Genomic DNA, 22,981 nt, shown 5'->3' on the forward strand with positions numbered 1-22,981 from the left:
TACAGGCTTCAGATAATTTTCAGAAGAAAAAAAAAAAAAAGCTATTTTTTCGCATGAATTGCAGTCAGATAACTTCTTGTAAAAAGTTTGGATATTGCTCAACCCTAAGCTAGGTTATTTGAGATGAAGTTATTGGTAGTTTATTGGTAGTGACCCTTTCTGACCTTTTTCATCTTGGTTAAACCATTCTGTATCAGGGGTGGGTGTCTATTTCTTCAGGAGGGGTTTGGTCAAAAAAATATTCTGACACTTTAGGAAAGGGGGTTACACATAGAAGTTTTTAGGTAACAAATGGACGGGGCAACAAGTTAGAAATCAATATATCATGGCCGCTCTTTGAAATAATTATTTGTATACTTCTTGCTCAATCTTGTTATCGCATTCAGCTTTGAAAGTTCAGACTTCCTATGAGTAGGGGGGTCACCAGAATGAATTAATTTTGTAAAATGTTGTCAGTATTAAAGACAATTAATTAATGCATGCCATGGTCACTGATCCTGGCGCTAATCAAGACCAGGTCTTGTAAACTACAAACAATGGGTTAGTTTACCAGTTTCAGATCTAATTAGAATCGATAGGCAGATCAGATTTCACCAGTAACATGAAATGAACACATGAAGTGTGCTGGTATGTGTTTTAATCCAATATTTTGCTTCCCGGACCATCGCTATACGAAATACGCTGAATACCTCTCCATTTTCTCATTGTGACTCACAGCACGAAAAAGCGAACGTAATTGTATATTGCCGCTTTATACTACTCTTGTAGGCATAAAACCGACTAAATAAAAACTAGATTTATTATTTCACAGATTGCTTACCCTAAAATGTAAAGAAATTACTTTTCAACTACCGTATTTGGATGTTGGATTTGTCTAAAAAAAATGTTCAAGTGTAATTAAAATTCTTGACTGCCTTCTGATTTTATGTAAATTTGTTAGAAACGTGTCTAGATAAGTCAAATACGAGTCATCTTTTTTTTTTGGATTGCTATCATTCATTAATACCAAATACAATACAGGCATTGCTGTGTCTTGTACAAATGTTTACTTTACAGGTGTTCGCTGAGTCAGAGTTTTAACCCATTCTAATCATATTTGTTTTTCTTAAAGGAATACTGGTAATACACAAAACAATTTGATTGGATAAGGATTGACCTGCATTGCATCATGGGTATGCATTTAAGAATGTTGATAAAATATTTGTTTTTATTTAACAGCTGTTCAGAATGAGATGCTAGGTCAGAATGGATCACCATCTCAAGGTATCAAAATTGAAAAAATAGATCAAGACAAAAATGACAAGTCTAAAGAAAAGAGCAATAAAGATGGCAAACAGGAGCATTCAGATGGAAGTATGGTATCCGGGCAACCAGGGGGAAGATCGAAAAAGTCGAGGTGCGGAAATATTGATGTATTATACACACCAGTTAGAGTTGATATTAATATTTGACAAATCAAATTTAGTAATTGTATCCCATTGGTGGAATGGAACATATGATGGCTATGAACAGATCACATTGACATATTATTGTTTATTGCTTGTTTTTGTAGAATCGCGTCAATCTTCGATATTCGTATTCATAGTAGTTTTCAGATTCTTGCCCATTTTCACATTTCATTCAAGTATCTAATGTCATCTGTCAACTCACCTAGGGAGTTCATTTATCTGGGCATGTACCGACAGGTTATTTTCACTTGCCTAGGGAGTCTTAGCTCTTGTCAACATTTGCATCATATTTTGTACTTGCTTTCAGAATGGATGATTTTGATGTTCATGAAAAGATGGGTGCTGAGAAAAGAAAGTGAGTCTCCTCAACAGATATCTGAATGTAGTCATGTGATGTCTGAATGTAGTCATGTGATGTCTGAATGTAGTCATGTGATGTCTGAATGTAGTCATGTGATGTCTGAATATAGTCATGTGACGTCTGAATGTAGCATAGTTGGTGTTAGTGGTAATGGTTAATTCTATTGGTAATTGCTAATTCATGCCATACATATGATATAATGTTCAACTCGTACAAATCAACAAACCAACCATCTTGGTGCCTAGGGTTCGCCTCAGGACAGTAATGCTGTTGAATTGCATGCATATTTGACTAAACTTGTGAAAAATGAACTGAAACGCAGTCGTCAATTTGTTATTGCTCAGAAACCAAATATGGACCAGAATATTAACAATTCTTTTCTCTACATGCAATTCTGTTTAGTATTAATCAGTCTTTGAGGTCTATACCCACAATGCATTGTGTTTACCTGTTTAACCACTGTATAAATGTAAACTTTCATGAGCGGTTAACGTTAAATGTTTTTTTACGTCTCCAGACCACCAGAAGATGAACCCCCAGAAGTACGAGCTGTACGGGAAAAGGAGAGACGTCACGCCAATAATGCCAGGGAACGAATTAGAGTTAGGGATATTAATGAGGCCTTCAAGGAGTTAGGCCGCATGTGTGCACTGCACCTGAAAAGCGATAAAGCGCAAACAAAACTTGTTATTTTACATCAAGCTGTTAGCGTTATTACGAGTTTAGAGCAACAGGTCCGAGGTGAGTGTCTGCAGGTTGGAGGTCACAGGTCAAGAGGTCACGCCCTATTGCATGAATTGTTCTGCAAAGAAAGAAAGAAATTGGGTGATTAATTTAGGGGGGGACTGGGGGGACCCTCTGCATGAGAGTAGCATAATAATAAAATATTCCATTTTGGTGTTTCAATACCCTTTTTCGATTTTGAAAAATAAAAAAAATAATAAAAGCAGATATTTTGTGAAAATGGAGATTACTTTATTTCCACATAGAATATATTGTGTAACAAAAAATAACAAATCAAGAAAAAAACTTCTCGGCTAATTAAATTGCAGAAATGACAAAATGGAAATTACTTCCAATACAAATTTATAATGGCTAATAAAACAAAACAAAAATTCTTTGCCCAAATAATACTACATAATTATGATTTTCGGCTTGTGTAAATTCCAGCTGGAATAAGGTAGTCTTCAATATTTTCCAAATCTGACTCAATATTAAAACAAAATTTGTTTGCAAATTCTTAATTTTAATGTTGTTTATCCCAGAACGCAATCTTAACCCTAAAGCTGCTTGTCTCAAGAGACGAGAAGAAGAAAAAGTAGAAGAATTACCAAATCGAGCAATAACAGGGCCTCCTCCACCAGGTGGAGATCAAGGCGCGTTAGGAGGTATGTCTAGAAATGGTTATATAAGTAAAAACCTTGACCATTCTAAGACATTAGTGACCTATGACCTTAAGGGTGTGTTGATTTACTCTTGAAATCGGATCAATGTTAAGAGTTACATGTAACAACAACAAGTTTTGATTGTACTTTAATGCTTTTGATCTTTGAGCGCTTGCGTCCTAACTCATTGAGCTTGGAATTGATGATTCAGACAAGCTCAACTGTGTTGTCATGGAGACAGTAATGCAGACATGGCTGATATCATCATGGCAACTCTGATGTCATATCCTGTTTCACAAGTCTATTGGGGGTGTTGCATTTCCAAAGAGACTATCTGACAGCATATTCATTGCATTTGCAGCTTAAAGTAAGATTTGTTTGAAGTAGACCATCATTCCATCCCATTACATAAAAATCATAAATTCGATGAACTATTTGAGTTTATATCATCTTCTTTAAAAAAAAAGGAGAATGGCATGTTTTCTTGATCACTTGCTAAAATCTGATTTTGCTTCTTTTTTTTTTTTGGACCTGCTACTTCAAATAAATCGGCACTCTCACTGCAAGCTTTACATTACTATGTGCTGTCAGTTAGACTTTTTACCCACAGTACCTTGTATCATAACCAGGATGTAACATTCCGAGAGTGAGGCAATATACAACTTACTTTTATAAACCACGCCAACGCTATCAGTCACCAACGATATCATTTGTTACTTTTGGTTTAATCTACATTCACTAATGTAGTCACAAACTGTAAAAAATTCCTTACGAAAGCATTTGGCTGGAGGTTGATGAGAGAGCGAAGGAGGGAGGGGAAGGGGGGGAAGAGATTGGGAAGAGTAGGTGGGGGGACTATTATTGAAGACAGGAGGGAAACCACTCAGAAGGCAAGTATTCACTTTATTTAGTTGTTCATTCTGTTCAGTAGTCATGTGCTCATCATATGATTGTTCCCATGATTCATAGTACAGAATTTCCCATGATTCATAGATCTCACTTGGCATGTCTCGACCATTTGATAATTTCAAATTTCCATTTCCATGTAGATTAAAACATTGTAGTTATTTCCCAAAATAAATTTGATGAATACGTCCATCCAATTTGAATTAATTCCATATCGTATTCGTTTTTGATTGCTACCTTACAACACTGCCAATCTCCTCCATTGCCTTGTGTCACATTTTGCCTTTGTTGCATTTTGTTCATTTTTTCTTTGATTTTTTAAAAATTCTGTGTAAATTGTTATTATTTGTGCCTCTATGTTGATGTTGAATTTTCACGTAATGCGAGAAAAGGTTAGTAGAATAATGCCATGCTGTGCAGAGCAGTGTTGTATGAATGTATACTTTACAATTCGTTAAAATTACATATATTCTCTAAAAATTTCAGGCAAAATTTTGAAAATCAACTGCTAGAAATATTGTGTTCATCAAAATTCCTAAATTATATAGAAGTACAACAGGTTACGTAAAAATAGTGTTTTGATATCACATACAGTCTATCGTGCTCAATCTGGACTACTGGTAATAATCACTAAAATGTGAACTTAATTTTGTTTCACAATGCGTTTCAAAATGGTTGCCAATTTTTTGAAGGTTTAGTATCCAGTTTTCCAAATGCTTGTTGGCCAATTTGTTTCAAAATGGTCTATCGGTGGCCATGTTGTTAAATTTTACGCATGTGTGTACTCAACTTAAAATGTGTTGATTTTTTTGCTGGACATAATAGTTTCATGAAAGCACATTTGTTTCTTGGATTTGATTCAATATTGCTCACTGGCAGTCTACCTAGTAATGTGATGAGGTTTTTGAGTAAAGTTCATTCTGAAACCATGATATATTAGTGATTTTAGAATATTCACAAGACCAAACTTATGTGAAATCTGCGACCAGGTTCAGCATCTTGTTAAGCAATGCAAGGTTGTGACCAGGTCCAGCATCTTAGTAGACAATGCAAGGTTGTGACCAGGTCCAGCATCTTAGTAGGCAATGCAAGGTTGTGACCAGGTCCAGCATCTTAGTAGGCAATGCAAGGTTGTGACCAGGTCCAGCATCTTAGTAGGCAATGCAAGGTTGTGACCAGGTCCAGCATCTTAGTAGGCAATGCAAGGTTGTGACCAGGTCCAGCATCTTAGTAGGCAATGTAAGGTTGTGACCTGGTCCAGCAACTTAGTAGGCAATGCAAGGTTGTGACCAGGTCCAGCATCTTAGTAGACAATGCAAGGTTGTGACCAGGTCCAGCATCTTAGTAGGCAATGTAAGGTTGTGACCTGGTCCAGCATCTATGTAGGTAATGCCAGGTTGTGACCAGGTCCAGCATCTTAGTAGGCAATGCCTGGTTGTGACTAGGTCCAGCAACTTAGTAGGCAATGCAAGGTTGTGACCAGGTCCAGCAACTTAGTAGGCAATGCAAGGTTGTGACCAGGTCCAGCATCTTAGTAGGCAATGCTAGGTTGTGACCAGGTCCAGCATCTTAGTAGGCAATGTAAGGTTGTGACCTGGTCCAGCATCTATGTAGGTAATGCCAGGTTGTGACCTGGTCCAGCATCTTAGTAGGCAATGTAAGGGTGTGACCAGGTCCAGCATCTTAGTATGCAATGTAAGGGTGTGACCAGGTCCAGCATCTTAGTAGGTAATGCAAGGCTGTGACCTGGTCCAGCATCTTAGTAGGCAATGCAAGGTTGTGACCAGGTCCGGCATCTTAGTAGGCAATGCAAGGTTGTGACCAGGTCTAGCATCTATGTAGGTAATGCCAGGTTGTGACCAGGTCCAGCATCTTAGTAGACAATTCAAGGTTGTGACCAGGTCCAGCATCTTAGTAGGCAATGCCTAGCTGTGACCAGATCCAGCATCTGAGTAGGCAATAGCTGTCGCCGGGTCCAGCATCTTAATAAGTAATGCCTGGCTGTGACCAAGTCCAGCATCTTAGTAGGCAATGCCTGGCTGTCACCAGGTCCAGCATCTTAGTAGGCAATGCCTGGCTGTCACCAGGTCCAGCATCTTAGTAGGCAATGCCTGGCTGTCACCAGTCCAGCATCTCAGTAAGTAATGCCTGGCTGTCGCCATGTCCAGCATCTCAGTAGGCAATACCTGGCTGTGACCATGTCCAGAATCTTTTTAGTCAATGTCCAGGCCTGGTTGGGACGAGGTCCAGCATTCTGGTGGGTAATGCCTAATCAGGACTTCTTATTTAAATACTGGTTTGTGACCAGGTCCAGTGTCTTGGTAGGCAATGCCAGTTTGTGACCAGGTCTAGTATTTTGGTGGGCGACGCCTGGTTGTGACCAGGTCTATCATCCTGGTAGATTGTTCTGGGTTTTGTTTCGGCTTGAAAGGGCATCATTTTCAAGGCCAAAATTTATAGAATCCTTGTGTACAAATCCAGCCATGTTGGTAGGTATTGTTGGTAGGTCAACCATCTTGAAAGATGAAGCCAGGTTGTGACCAGGTCTAGCATCTGGGTAGGTAATGTTTGGTTGTGACCAGGTCTAGCATCTGGATAGGTAATGCCAGGTTGTGATCAGGTCTAGCATCTATGTAGGTAATGCCAGGTTGTGACCAGGTCTAGCATCTGGATAGGTAATGCCAGGTTGTGACCAGGACTAGCATCTGGATAGGTAATGCAAGGTTGTGACCAGGGCTAGCATCTGGATAGGTAATGCCAGGTTGACCAGGTCTAGCATCTATGTAGGTAATGCCAGGTTGTGACCAGGTCTAGCATCTGGATAGGTAATGCCAGGTCCAGCATCTGGATAGGTAATGTCAGCTTATGACTAGGTCTAGCATCTATGTAGGTAATGCCAGGTTGTGACCAGGTCTAGCATCTGGATAGGTAATGCCAGGTTGTGACCAGGTCTAGCATCTGGATAGGTAATGTCAGCTTATGACTAGGTCTAGCATCTGGATAGGTAATGCCAGGTCCAGCATCTGGATAGGTAATGCCAGGTTGTGACCAGGTCCAGTGTCTGGATAGGTAATGCCAGCTTGTGACCAGGTCTAGCATCCGGACAGGTAATGCCAGGTTGTGACCAGCTCTAGCATCCATGTAGGTAATGCCAGGTTCTGACCAGGTCTAGCATCTATGTAGGTAATGCCAGGTTGTGACCAGGTCTAGCATCTGGACAGGTTAATGCCAGGAGTGACCAGGGCTAGCATCTGGACAGGTAATGCCAGGTTGTGACCAGGTCTAGCATTCTGTCTTAATGTCTCTTTGGATCCATATTCGATGTGGGTCTAGTATATCAAAAAACAAATCTACGTTATCATGAGGTAACTGGTTGCTACATATGACTAAAGTGATAAGAGCTTCAAATGCATTCATTCATTTACTCAATGTTTGTCTGAAAAAGGGATTTAAAAACAACTATTCAAGCTTATTTTAGCTTCACCTACTGCCTTATATTCATATAACTTTGCTCTTTTACTTTTCACTATTCATCTATCACCTTTCATATTCATCTATCACCTTTCATATTTGCCGATCATATTTCATATTCGCATGTCTTTTATATTCACATATCACCTTTCATATTTGCATATCACATTTCATATTTGCATATCACATTTCATATTTGCATATCATATTTCATATTTGCATATCACCTTTCATATTTCATGTTCACATATCATCTTCCATATTTCATATTCATCTTTCATATTTCATATTTGCATATCACCTTTCATATTTCATGTTCACATATCATCTTTCACCTTTGCATATCACCTTTTTATATTTGCATATCACCTTTTCATATTCGCATATCACCTTTCATATTCGCATATCACCTTTCATATTTCATGTTCGCATATCACCTTTCATATTTCATGTTCACATATCATCTTCCATATTTCATATTCATCTTTCACCTTTCATGTTTGCATATCACCTTTCATATTTCATGTTCACATATCATCTTTCACCTTTGCATATCACCTTTTTATATTTGCATATCACCTTTCATCTTTGCATATCACCTTTCATCTTTGCATATCATCTTTCATATTTGCATATCACCTTTCATATTTGCATATCACCTTTCATATTTGCATAACACCTTTCATATTTGCATATCACCTTTCATATTTGCATATCACCTTTCGTCTTTGCATATCATATTTTATGTTCACATCTTCCACCTTTCATATTCATCTATCACCTTTTATATTTGCATATCACCTTTTATATTTGCATATCACCTTTTATATTTGCATATCACCTTTTATATTTGCATAACACCTTTCATATTTGCATATCATCTTTCATATTTGCATATCACCTTTCATATTTGCATATCAACTTTCATATTTCATATTCACATATTACCTTTTATATTCACATATCGCCTTTCATTTTTCATGTTCACATATCTCCCATATTTCATATTCATCTTTCACCTTTCATATTTGCATATCATCTTTCATATTTGCATATCAACTTTCATATTTCATATTCACGTATTACCTTTTATATTCACATATCACCTTTCATATTTCATATTCACATCATCTTTCATCTTTGCATATCACCTTTTTATATTTGCATATCACCTTTCATATTCACATATCACCTTTCATATTCACATATCACCTTTCATATTCACATATCACCTTTCATATTTCATGCTCACATATCTCCCATATTTCATATTCATCTTTCACCTTTCATATTTGCATATCATCTTTCATATTTGCATATCATCTTTCATATTCGCATATCAATTTTCATATTTGCATATCACCTTTCATATTTGCATTTCACCTTTCATATTTGCATTTCACCTTTCATATTTGCATTTCACCTTTCATATTTGCATTTCATATTTGCATATCACCTTTCATATTTGCATATCACCTTTCATATTTGCATATCACCTTTCATATTTGCATATCACCTTTCATATTTGCATATCACCTTTCATATTTGCATATCACCTTTCATATTTGCATATCTTTTATATTTGCATATCACCTTTCATATTTGCATTTCACCTTTCATATTTGCATTTCACCTTTCATATTTGCATTTCATATTTGCATATCACCTTTCATATTTGCATATCACCTTTCATATTTGCATATCACCTTTCATATTTGCATATCACCTTTCATATTTGCATATCACCTTTCATATTTGCATATCTTCTTTTATATTTGCATATCAACTTTCATATTTCATATTCACATATTACCTTTTATATTCACATATTGCCTTTCATTTTTCATGTTCACATATCTTATAGTTTCATATTCACATATTATCTTCCATATTCATCTATCACCTTTCATATTTGCATATCACCTTTCATATTTGCATATCACCTTTCATATTTGCATATCACCTTTCATATTTGCATATCACCTTTCATATTTGCATATCACCTTTCATATTTGCATATCACCTTTCATATTTGCATATCTTCTTTTATATTTGCATATCAACTTTCATATTTCATATTCACATATTACCTTTTATATTCACATATTGCCTTTCATTTTTCATGTTCACATATCTTATAGTTTCATATTCACATATTATCTTCCATATTCATCTATCACCTTTCATATTTGCATATCACCTTTCATATTTGCATATCGCCTTTCATATTTGCATATCACCTTTCATATTTGCATATCTTCTTTTATATTTGCATATCAACTTTCATATTTCATATTCACATATTACCTTTTATATTCACATATTGCCTTTCATTTTTCATGTTCACATATCTTATAGTTTCATATTCACATATTATCTTCCATATTCATCTATCACCTTTCATCTTTGCATATCTTTCATATTTGCATATCATCTTTTATATTCACATCTTCCACCTTTCATATTCATCTATCCCCTCTCATATTGGCATATCACCTCTCATATTGGCATACCACCTCTCATATTGGCATACCACCTCTCGTATTGACATACCACCTCTTGTATTGGCATACCACCTCTTGTATTGGCATATCCCCTCTCATATTGGCATACCACCTCTCGTATTGACATACCACCTCTCGTATTGGCATACCACCTCTCGTATTGGCATACCACCTCTCGTATTGGCATACCACCTCTCGTATTGGCATACCACCTCTCGTATTGGCATATCACCTTTCATATTCTAATATTATCTCTCATATTTGCATATCTTTCATATTCGCATATCATATTTCATATTTGCATATAATATTTCATATTCACATATCTTCCATATTCATCTATCACCTTTCATATTTGCATATCACCTTTATATTTGCATACTCTCCTTTTATATTTGCATACTCTCCTTTTATATTTGCATACTCTCCTTTTATATTTGCATACTCTCCTTTTATATTTGCATACTCTCCTTTTATATTTGCATACTCTCCTTTTATATTTGCATACTCTCCTTTTATATTCGCATACTCTCCTTTTATATTTGCATACCACCTCTCATATTCGCACATCACCTTTCATATTTGCACTTCACCTTTCATATTTGCATATCATCTTTCATATTCACATATCTTCCATATTCGCATACCACCTCATATTTGCATACTCCCCTTTCATATTTGCATATAATCTTTCATTTTCATGGATCACCTTTCATATTCGCCTTTCATGTTCAATTATCTAGTATTTGCATAGCATCTTTCACATTCACATATCTTCCATATACACATATCTTCCATATACACATCTTCCATATACACATCTTTCATATACACATCATCTTCCATATACACATATCTTCCACATACACATCATCTTCCACATACACATACCTCCCACATACACATATCTTCCATATACACATATCTTCCATATACACATATATTCCATATACACATATCTTCCATATACACATATCTTCCATATACACATATCTCTCGTATACTCATCATCTCTCGTATACACATCTTTCGTATACACATATCTTTCATATACACATATCTTTCATATACACATATCTTTCATATACACATATCTTTCATATACACACCATCTTTCATATACACATATCTTTCATATACACATCTCTTGTATACACATCATCTTCCATATACACATCATCTTCCATATGCACATATCTTTCATATACACATCATCTTCCGTATACACATCTTTTATATACACATATCTTCCATATACACATCATCATTCACATATCTTCCATATACACATCATCTTTCACATAACTTCCATATACACATCATCTTTCATATACACATCTTTCATGTTTCATATTCACATATATTCCATATTTATCTATCACCTATTTGCATATTGACTTTCATATTCACGATTCATATTCGCATATCTTTTATATTCACAGATTACCTTTCACCTATCATATTCACCTATTACCTTTCACCTATCATGTTCACATATTACCTGTCGCCTTTCATGTCACCCGTCGCCTTTATGTTCACCCGTCGCCTTTATGTTCACCCGTCGCCTTTATGTTCACCCGTCGCCTTTATGTTCACCCGTCGCCTTTATGTTCACCTGTCGCCTTTATGTTCACCCGTCGCCTTTCATGTTCACCCGTCACCTTCCATGTTCACCCGTCGTCTTCTATGTTCACCCGTCGTCGTCACCTTTCATGTTCACCCGTCGCCTTTCATGTTCACCCGTCGCCTTTCATGTTCACCCGTCGCCTTTCATGTTCACCCGTCGCCTTTCATGTTCACCCGTCACCGTCACATTTCATGTTCACCTATCAGATTCACCAGTCACCTATCAGATTCACCAGTCACCTATCAGATTCACCAGTCACCTATCAGATTCACCAGTCACCTATCAGATTCACCCGTCACCTATCAGATTCACCCGTCACCTATCAGATTCACCCGTCACCTATCAGATTCACCCGTCACCTATCAGATTCACCCGTCACCTATCAGATTCACCCGCCACCTTTCATGTTCACCCGCCACCTTTCATGTTCACCCGCCACATATCATGTTCACCCGTCACCTTTCATGTTCACCCGCCACCTTTCATGTTCACCCGCCACATATCAGATTCATGTCGCATTTCATATCACCCATTACCTTTAAGTCTCCTATATCACCTTTTTGTCAATTTCTGGACTCTTTTATTACTTTTCATATCATCATTCAGTTTCATCATCATCATCTATCTCCTGTTATCTATCGTCTCGATTAGCTTCATTATGCACAAGGTTTTGGAGGACTTCTCAAGGCACACTAACTACTAATTTATCTTTCTGGGGGTACTAAGAAGTTTAAAAATTATAAAAACAACAAAAATAATTTTTTTATCTATGAATAAACCATAAATACTGAAATCCAACACATTAGTGTGGGGCTACCTACCTATAAAATCATCGCCAAAACATCCTTCCTTTCTTCATCCCTTCTGCTCTAATTCAACTTTGATTATTGCCTCTCATTAAAGTTGCCATATGATTTGTTGGTCAAAGTCACCTGATCTCCTTCATCCAATCAATGAGCTGGACGCAAGTTTTATTTCAGCATTATTGTACAATCTGTTTCTACATTTATCATTTCAAGAGAAATCAACAAGGTCACATTTGTTTTAGAATGATTACTGAGGAAAATCAAAACAATTCTTATTAACACCAATGTGAAACTGAAGTAAAATAAAAAAACTCGTGTCCTAATTATTGTAAAAATAAATAAAACCATATCAATATTTCACAATATTTGTTTTGAGCTCAAATAATATTTAGATGCTCTCAATTCACAACCTGCATTTTTCAAAGTTTTTTTTATTTATTATTTTGACAAATGTAATTTTTGACTTGTTTTAATCGGGCTTTCAGAGAAAATTTCATGTTTTGATTTTCCTCATTTTTGTGTTTCTGTTTTTTTATAAATCAAGCTTTATTCATATTATAAAATGCCTCGCTGTTGAAAATCGGCATGAAATATGACAAATTGAGTGGAACATCTCCAATCATGATAAAGTTCAGTTAATTTTTTTTCTGATTCACACCATCATTTTTATGTGTCAAGAAAACATTTAATTTTATGTAGCTGTTAAATCTTGGACAAAATAAAGCTATATGTTCACTTGTACGAAACATAAATTAGTTTATAGTAAAATCATAATTGCCTGACACATTTGATAATTAAAAAAAAATTACTTAAAATTTACACATTTATCAACTTTGATTCACTTCTGAATTAGAAGGGGTTCAGTTTTATTTTGCGAGTTAATTGTGACAATTTAAATTTTGCTATATTTTCATTCATTGGAAACAATTTCCATGATATTTTGAGATGATCCCCTTGATCCAACAGCAAGTAAAAAGTAGTTTACAGTCCAGTTTGCATTCTATCCAATCCTATGTTGCCTGTATAATGCCAGTGGTAGGCCATGGCAAAATATTAGTCACCAGGCACTTTAATTTTGGATTAATTTAGACATCACAAACAAACAAACAAACATGAATTGCATTCTTTAGTGTAGCCAGATGCATCTCCTATGTTCTTGGTAATGAATAACCTTATATTAGAAGCATATATTTTGTGGGGAAAAAAAACTTCTCTGGCAACTATTTTATCTGGACCTAATTTGAGTTTTGTTATTCAATCATTCTATGCAAATCAAGCATCACCTCCAACTGGTTGACAAAACACACTGGCGGACGCAGGACAGATGAACACACAGAAAAGGGAACAATTTATCTGTGACTTTTCACCAATCTTGTTGATTACCAAGGACAAAGGATCTATTATTTTAATGCTTTTTTTGCCATGGCCTAACAATTTATATTTTTCCTTGTTTTTCTTAAGATGCGCATTCTCCAATGTCACCATACCTCTGTGTTAGTGATTACTCGTCACCCTGAGTTGTTGGGTAGGTCAATTTAGTAACACCCTTTCTCTCCAATTGGTCAATTTAGTAACACCCTTTCTCTCCAATTGGTCAATTTAGTAACACCCTTTCTCTCCAATTGGTCAATTTAGTAACACCCTTTCTCTCCAACTGGTCAGTTTAGTAACACCCTTTCTCTCCAACTGGTCAGTTTAGTAACACCCTTTCTCTCCAACTGGTCAGTTTAGTTAAGCCCCTTTCTCTCCAACTGGTCAGTTTAGTACCCTCTTTTTTTTTGGTCAATTTGGTAACCTTTCTAACCAACTGGTTAGTTTAGTAACTACTTTTCTCATAAACCTGTCACTTTAATAATCTCCCTTCTTGCCAACTTGTTAGTTATAACCCCCTTTCTCGCCCCTGGTCAGTTTAGTTACCATTCTCACCAACTGCTCAGTTTAATAACCTTCTTTTCCCCCCAACTTGTCAGTTTAGTACCCTCCTTTCTCGCCAACTGCTCAGTTTAATAACCTTCTTTGCCCCCCAACTTGTCAGTTTAGTATCCTTCTTTCTTACCAACTGGTCTTATTAATAACCTTTTTTCTGGATAAATTTCAACACTTTCTCTACAACTAGTTAGGTACATTCTTGCTATGGAACTCTCTGCAGTATTTAGGTCTTGGCTTGAGTTTGAGGTCAGCCAGCCAGCCACTCAAGAAATTAATTGCTAACACTAATTCACCCCTCCTAATGGCATGATATGAAATCTGCTGATCATTATTGACCAATCAGAGACAATTTACCCACAATGCATTGTGTAATTTTGTCTGCTAGAGGCGGCCATATTTTCATTTGTAGCTTGTTTGGTTTGCGAGAAGTAAACCATTCCAGCCATCGGAACAATCCAACTTTTAAGGATGCTAAATGTTTGACATTTGTTAAGCATTTTTTTTTTTGGTGGTTGTCTTAGCAATATATGTAGACTAATTGAATCTTGTATTTTGTCATATTTCCAGGCACTGATAGAACTGGTACAAAGAGGACAGCGACTGGAATTCCCATAATGCATAGCACAACAGAAACGTTTTCCGGATGTGATCTATTCGGGACACCCGCTGATTCTTTAGGAGTGGGAGAACAATTTTCTTTTCAAACTGCCAACATAGGACTGTCTCCTGTATCGCCGTCGTCATCGCAGTCATCGTCGGCAACATTTTCATCGACGACACTAAAACACACGATACCAATGGATCAATTCAATGAAGAAACTCCTGAAGACAGCCTTGTGGAATCACAATCTTCTCCAGTGCCAGTTCAGTGACAATATGAATATTTAATTTTTGCTTACAAAGAATATACTGATGAGAGCAACAGACTAGTTACTTCAAAATAACAGTTATTACAGTGGACGCTGCTCTTAAAAAAAAAAAAAAAAAGTTATGTACATTGACGCCGTGTGCAGTCGAACTACTGAAGTGTTTGCGACCCGACATGAATCGCGGTCGACAATCCACAATTGAATCAATGCTCGCTCGTAACTCAAGCAACTCGTTTGATACATACTTAGTGTAAAAGTTTTTTAAAATTACATTTGTGCTTACGAGACTCTGCATAGCTACTATGCCTGTTGATAAGTAGATTGGGTAGGGAATTTCTCCTGGTTGCTAGGTAGATTCTGGTTGCTATGTAGATTTTGGGGCTGCTTTGGGGTAAATTATGAATAATTAAGGGGGTAAGGCACAAGTTGTTTACCTCATTTTATACAATATGTCTACATACTTAAAACAACCGAAAGTATTTTATCTTTTTTTAAATTAAATATATCTTGGGGAAAATGGGAACTCTGCTAGGGAGGGGAGGGGGGTTTAAGATAATTTTTTTTCTAAAAAAAAAATGAGCTGCTGCAGGGATGGTTTGACAAATATGTGTGCGCCAAGCACTGACAATAGAGGGCGCTGTACAATATTTTCAGGCCAACACAGCCATCTTGTAAATTGAATTTGAAAATAGACTCTGGAGAAATAGGTAACTTTGCCTTGACTTCACATCTACATTAATTGCCACAGTGTCGCCAATCAAACATTAAAAATACTCAAATGAATAGAGGGCGCTATCACTTATAAAAAAAAAAGTGGATGCTTTACTCAACAGCAAATAACTTAAAAATTTAAAGAAATTTGCATATTTATGAACTATTTCCTGGTATTCAGTTTCTGAGATTATGTAGAGTAATAGACACATCTCAGAAAAAAAACTACATTTTTCATAAAGTGTAGAAAACTTGATTGAAATCTTAATATATATATATTTTCCATTCTTTCTCTATATTACTACAATGACAGCCTTCTGACTAGCTAATTTCTAACAAGTGTTTTATTTTTCGTTTACTGTTAAATTACCAAATTTGGAGGCTGATTCGTTTATGGAAATCTGCGTGTTTTCTGCTGCAGGTAGTCCACATGTGGTAAATACTGATAATCATATTGTATTTTATGTTTAGGAGATCAAACATTTTTTTTTGTTTATTATGTATGAAGATTGTTGCACTTTTAATTACTAAATATTGTGTTTAGTCGTAGCTGATTTCACCCACCTTGGAAATGACTAGTTAGATATTTTATACATTTATTGAAAAAAAGGGAAGGAAAATGCATTTTCTGTATCAGACGAAAGACCTTATGTTGATGTAATTTTTTGTTTTTTTCTTCTGTTTATTAAATGCATTTTAGACAAATATATGCTGTAGAGTTTCGACAATTTTAGTCTTTGCATGCAAAGTAAATTTTCAGTTCTATTTTATAAATAACACAATAATGGGTTCATCTGTGGTTTGGGGCTACACATGCTGAATGCCAGGGGCATGAGCATTTTTTGTCATATCAAAAATTCAAATGATTAAAAAAACAACTTCATATCAGTTTTAGGCACAAACTGGTTCTGACCGGATCACAAACTGGTTCTGGTTGGTACTTTCAACCTTGAGTTTTTAGCTTTCTTGATATCGGCATGTATCTAATTTTTTTTTGTTCAGGTCAAAAATCTGTACCATTATTTTTTGAGAATGCCTAAATTGTTTGCTTACTTGCCTTCTTATATTTGCTCATTGTATATAGCCTGTATTAGGGAAATACATGTGCCATTCTTTATAACAAGAAATGCTGTCTAAGGCTTGTTGTATGCATGCGAGTGAAATCAGGTTGTATCAGTGCATGGTTGCGTATCTATTTGTAAGGTTGCACCTGATTGGCTCCCCAACCCTAATGCCTAATATTTAGACCAATCAGTTGGCAGCTTGTTTGTTGACATGCGTTTTGATGTATCAAATTTTGTCTTCTGTATATATGCTTAGACTCGGCTGCACTATTAAAGGCAGTTGTACCTAAAGCATAGTTCACAAATGCAGCACCAATAAGCATTATGGAATGAGATTTGTTTGGCTAGAACAAATAAATGAATTTTAAATATTGACAAAACGTATTAAGTATGTTACAGACCAGTCAATGAGCTTATCTACAATGCATTAAATTTTGCATCCATTGAGCATGCAGTGCATTATGGGAGTAGAATTCAAATTTTCCCTCTACGTAGCATGTTAATAAATATGGGAGATTCAAATTTTACTTTTACAGTGCATGCAATGCATTGTGGGAAGAATTTCAACAGTGTAATGCTTTCTGGCAGTTAAATTCAAATTTTGTATCTGAGCATGTGATGCATTCTGGGAGAGAAATCCATTTTTATTTTCATCTGAGTGCAATGCAGCATGAGAGAAATTTAAATTTTGCATCTGCTGAGCATGTAATGCATTAAGGAAGAGTAATTCAAATCTATTGATTGAGCATGTTAATGAGCATATGATGGAGAAATTCAAATCTATTGAGCATGTTAATGAGCATATGATGGAGAAATTCAAATCTATTGAGCATGTTAATGAGCATATGATGGAGAGAAATTCAAATCTATTGAGCATGTTAATGAGCATATGATGGAGAAATTCAAATCTATTGAGCATGTTAATGAGCATATGATGGAGAGAAATTCAAATCTATTGAGCATGTTAATGAGCATATGATGGAGAAATTCAAATATATTGAGCATAATAATGAGCATATGATGGAGAGAAATTCAAATCTATTGAGCATGTTAATGAGCATATGGTGGAGAAATTCAAATTTTGCATCAACTGAGCATGCAATGCATTATGGTAGAGCAATTGAAATCTATCCACTGAGCGTGTTAATGAGCATATGATGAAGAAAAATTCAAATATTCAAATCTACTAGTATTGAGCATGTTAATGAGCATATGATGGAGAGAAACTCAAATCTATTGAGCATGTTAATGAGCATATGATGGAGAAATTCAAATTTTGCAACAACTGAGCATGCAATGCATTATGGTAGAGCAATTCAAATCTACCAACTGAGCATATGATGGAGAAATTAAAATTGTTCAAGCAATGCATTGTGGGAAATAAATTCAAATTTTGTCTATTGTGCATCCAATGCATTATGCGAAAGATATTCAAATATACAAGGTAAAACAAATATTTTCTGATCAACTACATGCATCTGGAAAATAAAACGGTTGTCAAATTTAAAAGAAGCTAAGGTTATATTTAGATCCATAGGCAAAATAAATGCATTTACACACAAGAATTTTTTTTTGGGGGGGGGGATGTGATGAATTCAAATCAGAAAGACAAATAGTTTTGTTCAGGTGTAATCTTGACTTTATTGGAAAGTAGGCTAAACTATTATAATTGGACTGGCAAAAGTTACATTTCTTGCCGTTTAAAAATAGTTACCGGGAATTGAAAGCAAACTACCAACAGTTTTTCATCGAAGTCGATATATTTATACACAAAGCGGATAAATTCATAAATATAATTGTCATTCGTATTAGTCGTGCATATGCTGAAGTCATATTTTAATGATCCATCATACAAAAATGTTTGTTTTTTATGCACTTCATAATAATGGAGCAAATACTATGTTTGGCATACCTTATTTGTTCTATTAATAGTGCATGCATTTGGGTTAATGAAAGAGGTGTGTAAATGTTCAAAATAGACACATTTCAATGATCCAGGATACAACAAATGCAATAGGTCACTTTCATGATCCCAAAGGTCACACATCCTGGTACTTTTATGACCTCTAAAGGTCACACATCCTGGTACTTTTGTTGGTATGACAGCAACAAACATACATACACAAATGGGGCATTTTAATTTGTCTGTTTCTAACAAAAACATTTTACTCAAGCAGCTCAAACAAATAGTCCCAAAAAATCAATAGAAGAAACTCATTTTTGATTTTTATACCAGAGAAAATAATGTGACATGTAGAGGTCATGAAAGTGATCTATTGCCGGTTTATCTATTGGAGATGCATTTTAAAAGTGAGAAAATACTGTATTTGGCAAACATTTCTAATTGGATAATTCTTATAAGGTCAATAGGAAAGTGAATTAATTTCCACTAACAAGCGCCCTCTGGAGTTGAGCAGTGCTGTGACATAGATAAATGAAACAAGTAGAGTTGAGGATCCATCACTGATCTATTGTAAAGTTCTTCATAATAGATGATGTATGATTACACATCATTACAATACAAATACATCTGCTTATTTTGAAATGAAATTCTCTAACGTATTTCCGGGACTGCTGCACAGTCACTTGTGAGGCTAGTATACAGATACTAGGCAAGGTGAGGTACTAGTATGAAGTGAGTTGTTGCTGTTGTAATCCATCCATTCTAATGAAGCCAGTTATGATGCTGGAGTTTTATAAAAATGTTATGTGATCATCTCTTTCATTCCAAAAGTAAATTTGATTTGAAAGTTTTTATAGAAAGAGAGCTTGTGTTATACTGTCCTCATTTATCTAGACAAACCCACATAATAATGGTTTAACCTTTTCAACACCAGTTACATGTTTTCATCACAACTTCACAAAATATTGGAAGAAAAAAACATGCTGAAAAATTTGCTTGAAAGTCTGGTGGTGAAAAGGTTAAAGAAAAGATCTCACAGACTTGGGCAATCATAGAAGTCAAATGGTTTGTGTTTTCCCAATGTAAATTACTGGAAATCTGCATTAAAAGCCGTGGATGCGGCTTCTATTAGAGCATCTACACGTATGAGAAATGGTGAATTTTGGGGTCTCAATTGTTCAAAAAGAATGGGCTTCTAATACAGATTTTACGGTACTACTTAGGTCACTATATTTATACCATAAAAATACAAAGTGTTATAGTTTGTAAACAAAACATTATTGCTTATTCTAAATCTAAAAGCTAAACAATACCCATACCAAATTGCATATGTAAAACAATACTTTATTTCACATCTTAGAATTTTTATTTTTAATTAGGACCCGAAAAAAAAAAAATCAGAATCAACATGCACCCACATTTTTTTATTTTCATATTTAAATTATACAAAAATTTTTATTTTAATTTGTTTTGTAAATCTAAATTTCTCATTTATTTCATCTAAATTATAAAAAAAACAGAGCAAGCACATTTTTATTAGGATAAAAAAATATTTTTTTTAAAACATATTTTTGAGTTAAAAATATATTTTTTTGCTTTGGTATTCTATACTAAGATACTGATTGCAGACGGTTTTAAAAAAAAAGGCCGACTGAACACAAAAAATAAACCATGTTTTATTGCCATAATGGCACACAGTTGCAACGACACAGCTGATTGGCTAACTCTCTGACGAACAATAATCGTTAACAGGACAATATTTTCTATAAATAATCGGAATGCCCATTTATAAAATAAGTTACTTTGTTTCATTTTAATTCCAATTCCATTTAATAAGTACTCATTATTTCTTTTTGCTGAAAATAAAAATAACAAAATATTTTGATTTTACCATACAGTTTTATATTATATATCAAATGTCACTATTTCTTTTTATTTTCTCCTCTTCTTTGGTAAATTTCTGCAGTGAATGGTTCTTCAAAAAATAATGCGAACTTGTAACAACCTGCTACAAGTGCTGTTAACAGAAAGCCAGCTGGGCTCACATTCCTGAAAACAAAAAAGACATATACCGTATTACAATTAATTTCAACATCTCAAATTATAATATGCTTTAACCTTTTCAACAACAGGCTTTCTCGCCCAAACTTTTTTGTTATATTGTTCAATATTTCTGATAAAAGAAGCCTAATTTTGGAGCCAACAGACCGAATTTGAGTCAATATTCAGTATTCACTCAAAAAATTTCGCTACTTTTGTCCCAATCTTCTGAAGGAAAGTTGAGACTACATGTATAAACAGGACAATTTTGTGAATTTGTGATGAAATGGGGTAACTGGTGGTGAAAAGGTTATAGTCTGAATCTATACATCTGATTAGCTAAGCAAGTCTTATATCTCAAGCTTGAAGATCTGTGTTTCTACCCCAAAACTAAATAATCAGTTAAATATAAAACTGAATTAAGATCACAACTGTGAGCACTGTTCATATTGACCGTTGGGGTATTAGAATGTAGAAACATGGTATTCTGGTGCTCAATAAGGTTAAAACAGACAACAAAACAAAATAATAGATGGTTGTATTATTTTTATCACGTCTCATGTAAATTGAAGAATAAGTTGCGCCCTCTAGTGTTTAGATGTTTCGTTGATGTAGATGAGTGAAAGGGAAATGAATAACTTGCGCCCTCTAGTGGTGAAATGCTTCTTGGATGCAGATGCGTAAAGGTCTTATACCACTAATTAGAATCCTATACACAACAATTTCAGCGTTTGGGTGAATATCTCCAAGAAAAAATGTTACAAAAATCAAAATATTGTTTTAATTTGTTGAAACCACATGTATGTAACATAATTCTAGCCAGTAAAACATGTTGGTTAGCTCAAAATGGATGTAAACAAAACACAAAGATTTGTCAGTCTTTCTACCTTCAATATTCTCTGACACGCAGCCAATTTGGAAGTGTCTAATTGAGAGTTGCCCAGATCCACAGGTCACCAGTAAACAGCTACACACACAAGTCTAACAGCTGACATAATTGCAGTATGCCTTCATACATTGCGTTTCAGATAAAATTGGCCAATCACAACTATAGGATTTGAGGGCTACAAAAAATGCTGATAGGCTAATCAGTGACGTGAGACCTAAAGGAAAAAAGAGAATAATTTGCGCCCTCTAGTGGCAAGATTTTCCTTTGATATAGCTGGGTGAAAGTTTCACTGGTTTCCGGCGTCCCTTGCGAATGGCAAGTATGACGGAACTAGTAATCGCCATATTGTTCCACTGGGCTGGGATTCTGGCCCAAAGGCACGTGACCAAGTGACGTAATTTGAAAACATTTGAATATTCGCTTTCTGTAATTTACTGTAATGCCCATACAGTCTGCCAGCATGAACTTAATATTTGAGATGGTTCTGGCATTTCTCGCTGTTTCTGTACAAATTGATAAAAAAAACCCAGTTTTTATTCGCCCAATTTTCGAAAGTAAACGGAAACCCCTTAACGACGATAAGCATAAGCGATGACGTCAGGTAACAAAGGGAAATAGAGCAAGCAACAGGAAAGAGATGAACCAATCAGAATGCCTGATCCATTACTAGTTACAGGCCTCTTGTGGCTTGGTGCGCCATGAAAGAAAGAATAAATTGCACTCACTAGTGACAAGATTCTCTCAAGATTCTGTGAAAGGCAGTTTGCTCTGTGTCGATATTGTTCTTAGGTGTTTTAAGTGACAAACAATTACACAACCAGAAAGATGTCACAATCTTTGTTATTTTCATATCATATTAATATTCATAAAGGAATTACTTCATCACCAGACTTACTGTAAATGTTAACAATAATTGTACAGCCAGTGCAATTTGACAACCCAAATATGCAATTACACGCCTTTACTTTTAGAAAAATACAATATTGGATTATTGACCTTTGTCATGCCAACTGTTGCTATGTAAAAATCAGTTGTTCAAGATGGCATGTGGCAGCCTTCATTAAAGTT

General features: G+C 35.3%; 2 protein-coding genes across 14 annotated transcripts in view; one reads left to right on the top strand and one right to left on the bottom strand.

Moving 5' to 3' along the window:
- The window catches only part of LOC100313756 (transcription factor 12-like protein), a 151,370-nt gene extending 135,594 nt beyond the window's left edge, over positions 1 to 15,776 (top strand). For 10 of the 13 annotated variants that reach the window (XM_085494755.1, XM_085494762.1, XM_085494759.1 and 7 more), the window contains 5 exons: positions 1,219 to 1,396; positions 1,756 to 1,803; positions 2,327 to 2,550; positions 3,075 to 3,197; positions 15,005 to 15,776. In XM_085494755.1, coding sequence (XP_085350881.1) covers positions 1,219 to 1,396; positions 1,756 to 1,803; positions 2,327 to 2,550; positions 3,075 to 3,197; positions 15,005 to 15,309 — 878 coding nt within the window. In that variant the 3' untranslated portion in view covers positions 15,310 to 15,776. 13 annotated transcript variants of the gene reach the window in all.
- A 2,921-nt stretch (positions 15,777 to 18,697) lies between these two features.
- The window catches only part of LOC102807297 (phosphatidylethanolamine N-methyltransferase-like), a 30,180-nt gene continuing 25,896 nt past the window's right edge, over positions 18,698 to 22,981 (bottom strand). Inside the window, exon 6 of the mRNA XM_006812058.3 lies at positions 18,698 to 21,033. Within this exon, the coding sequence (XP_006812121.2) occupies positions 20,907 to 21,033 (127 nt within the window). The 3' untranslated portion in view covers positions 18,698 to 20,906. The remainder of the gene's footprint in view (positions 21,034 to 22,981) is intronic.

This window comes from Saccoglossus kowalevskii, chromosome 21, assembly GCF_978046115.1.
Source record: "Saccoglossus kowalevskii chromosome 21, keSacKowa6.1, whole genome shotgun sequence".
Classification (NCBI taxonomy): domain Eukaryota; kingdom Metazoa; phylum Hemichordata; class Enteropneusta; family Harrimaniidae; genus Saccoglossus; species Saccoglossus kowalevskii.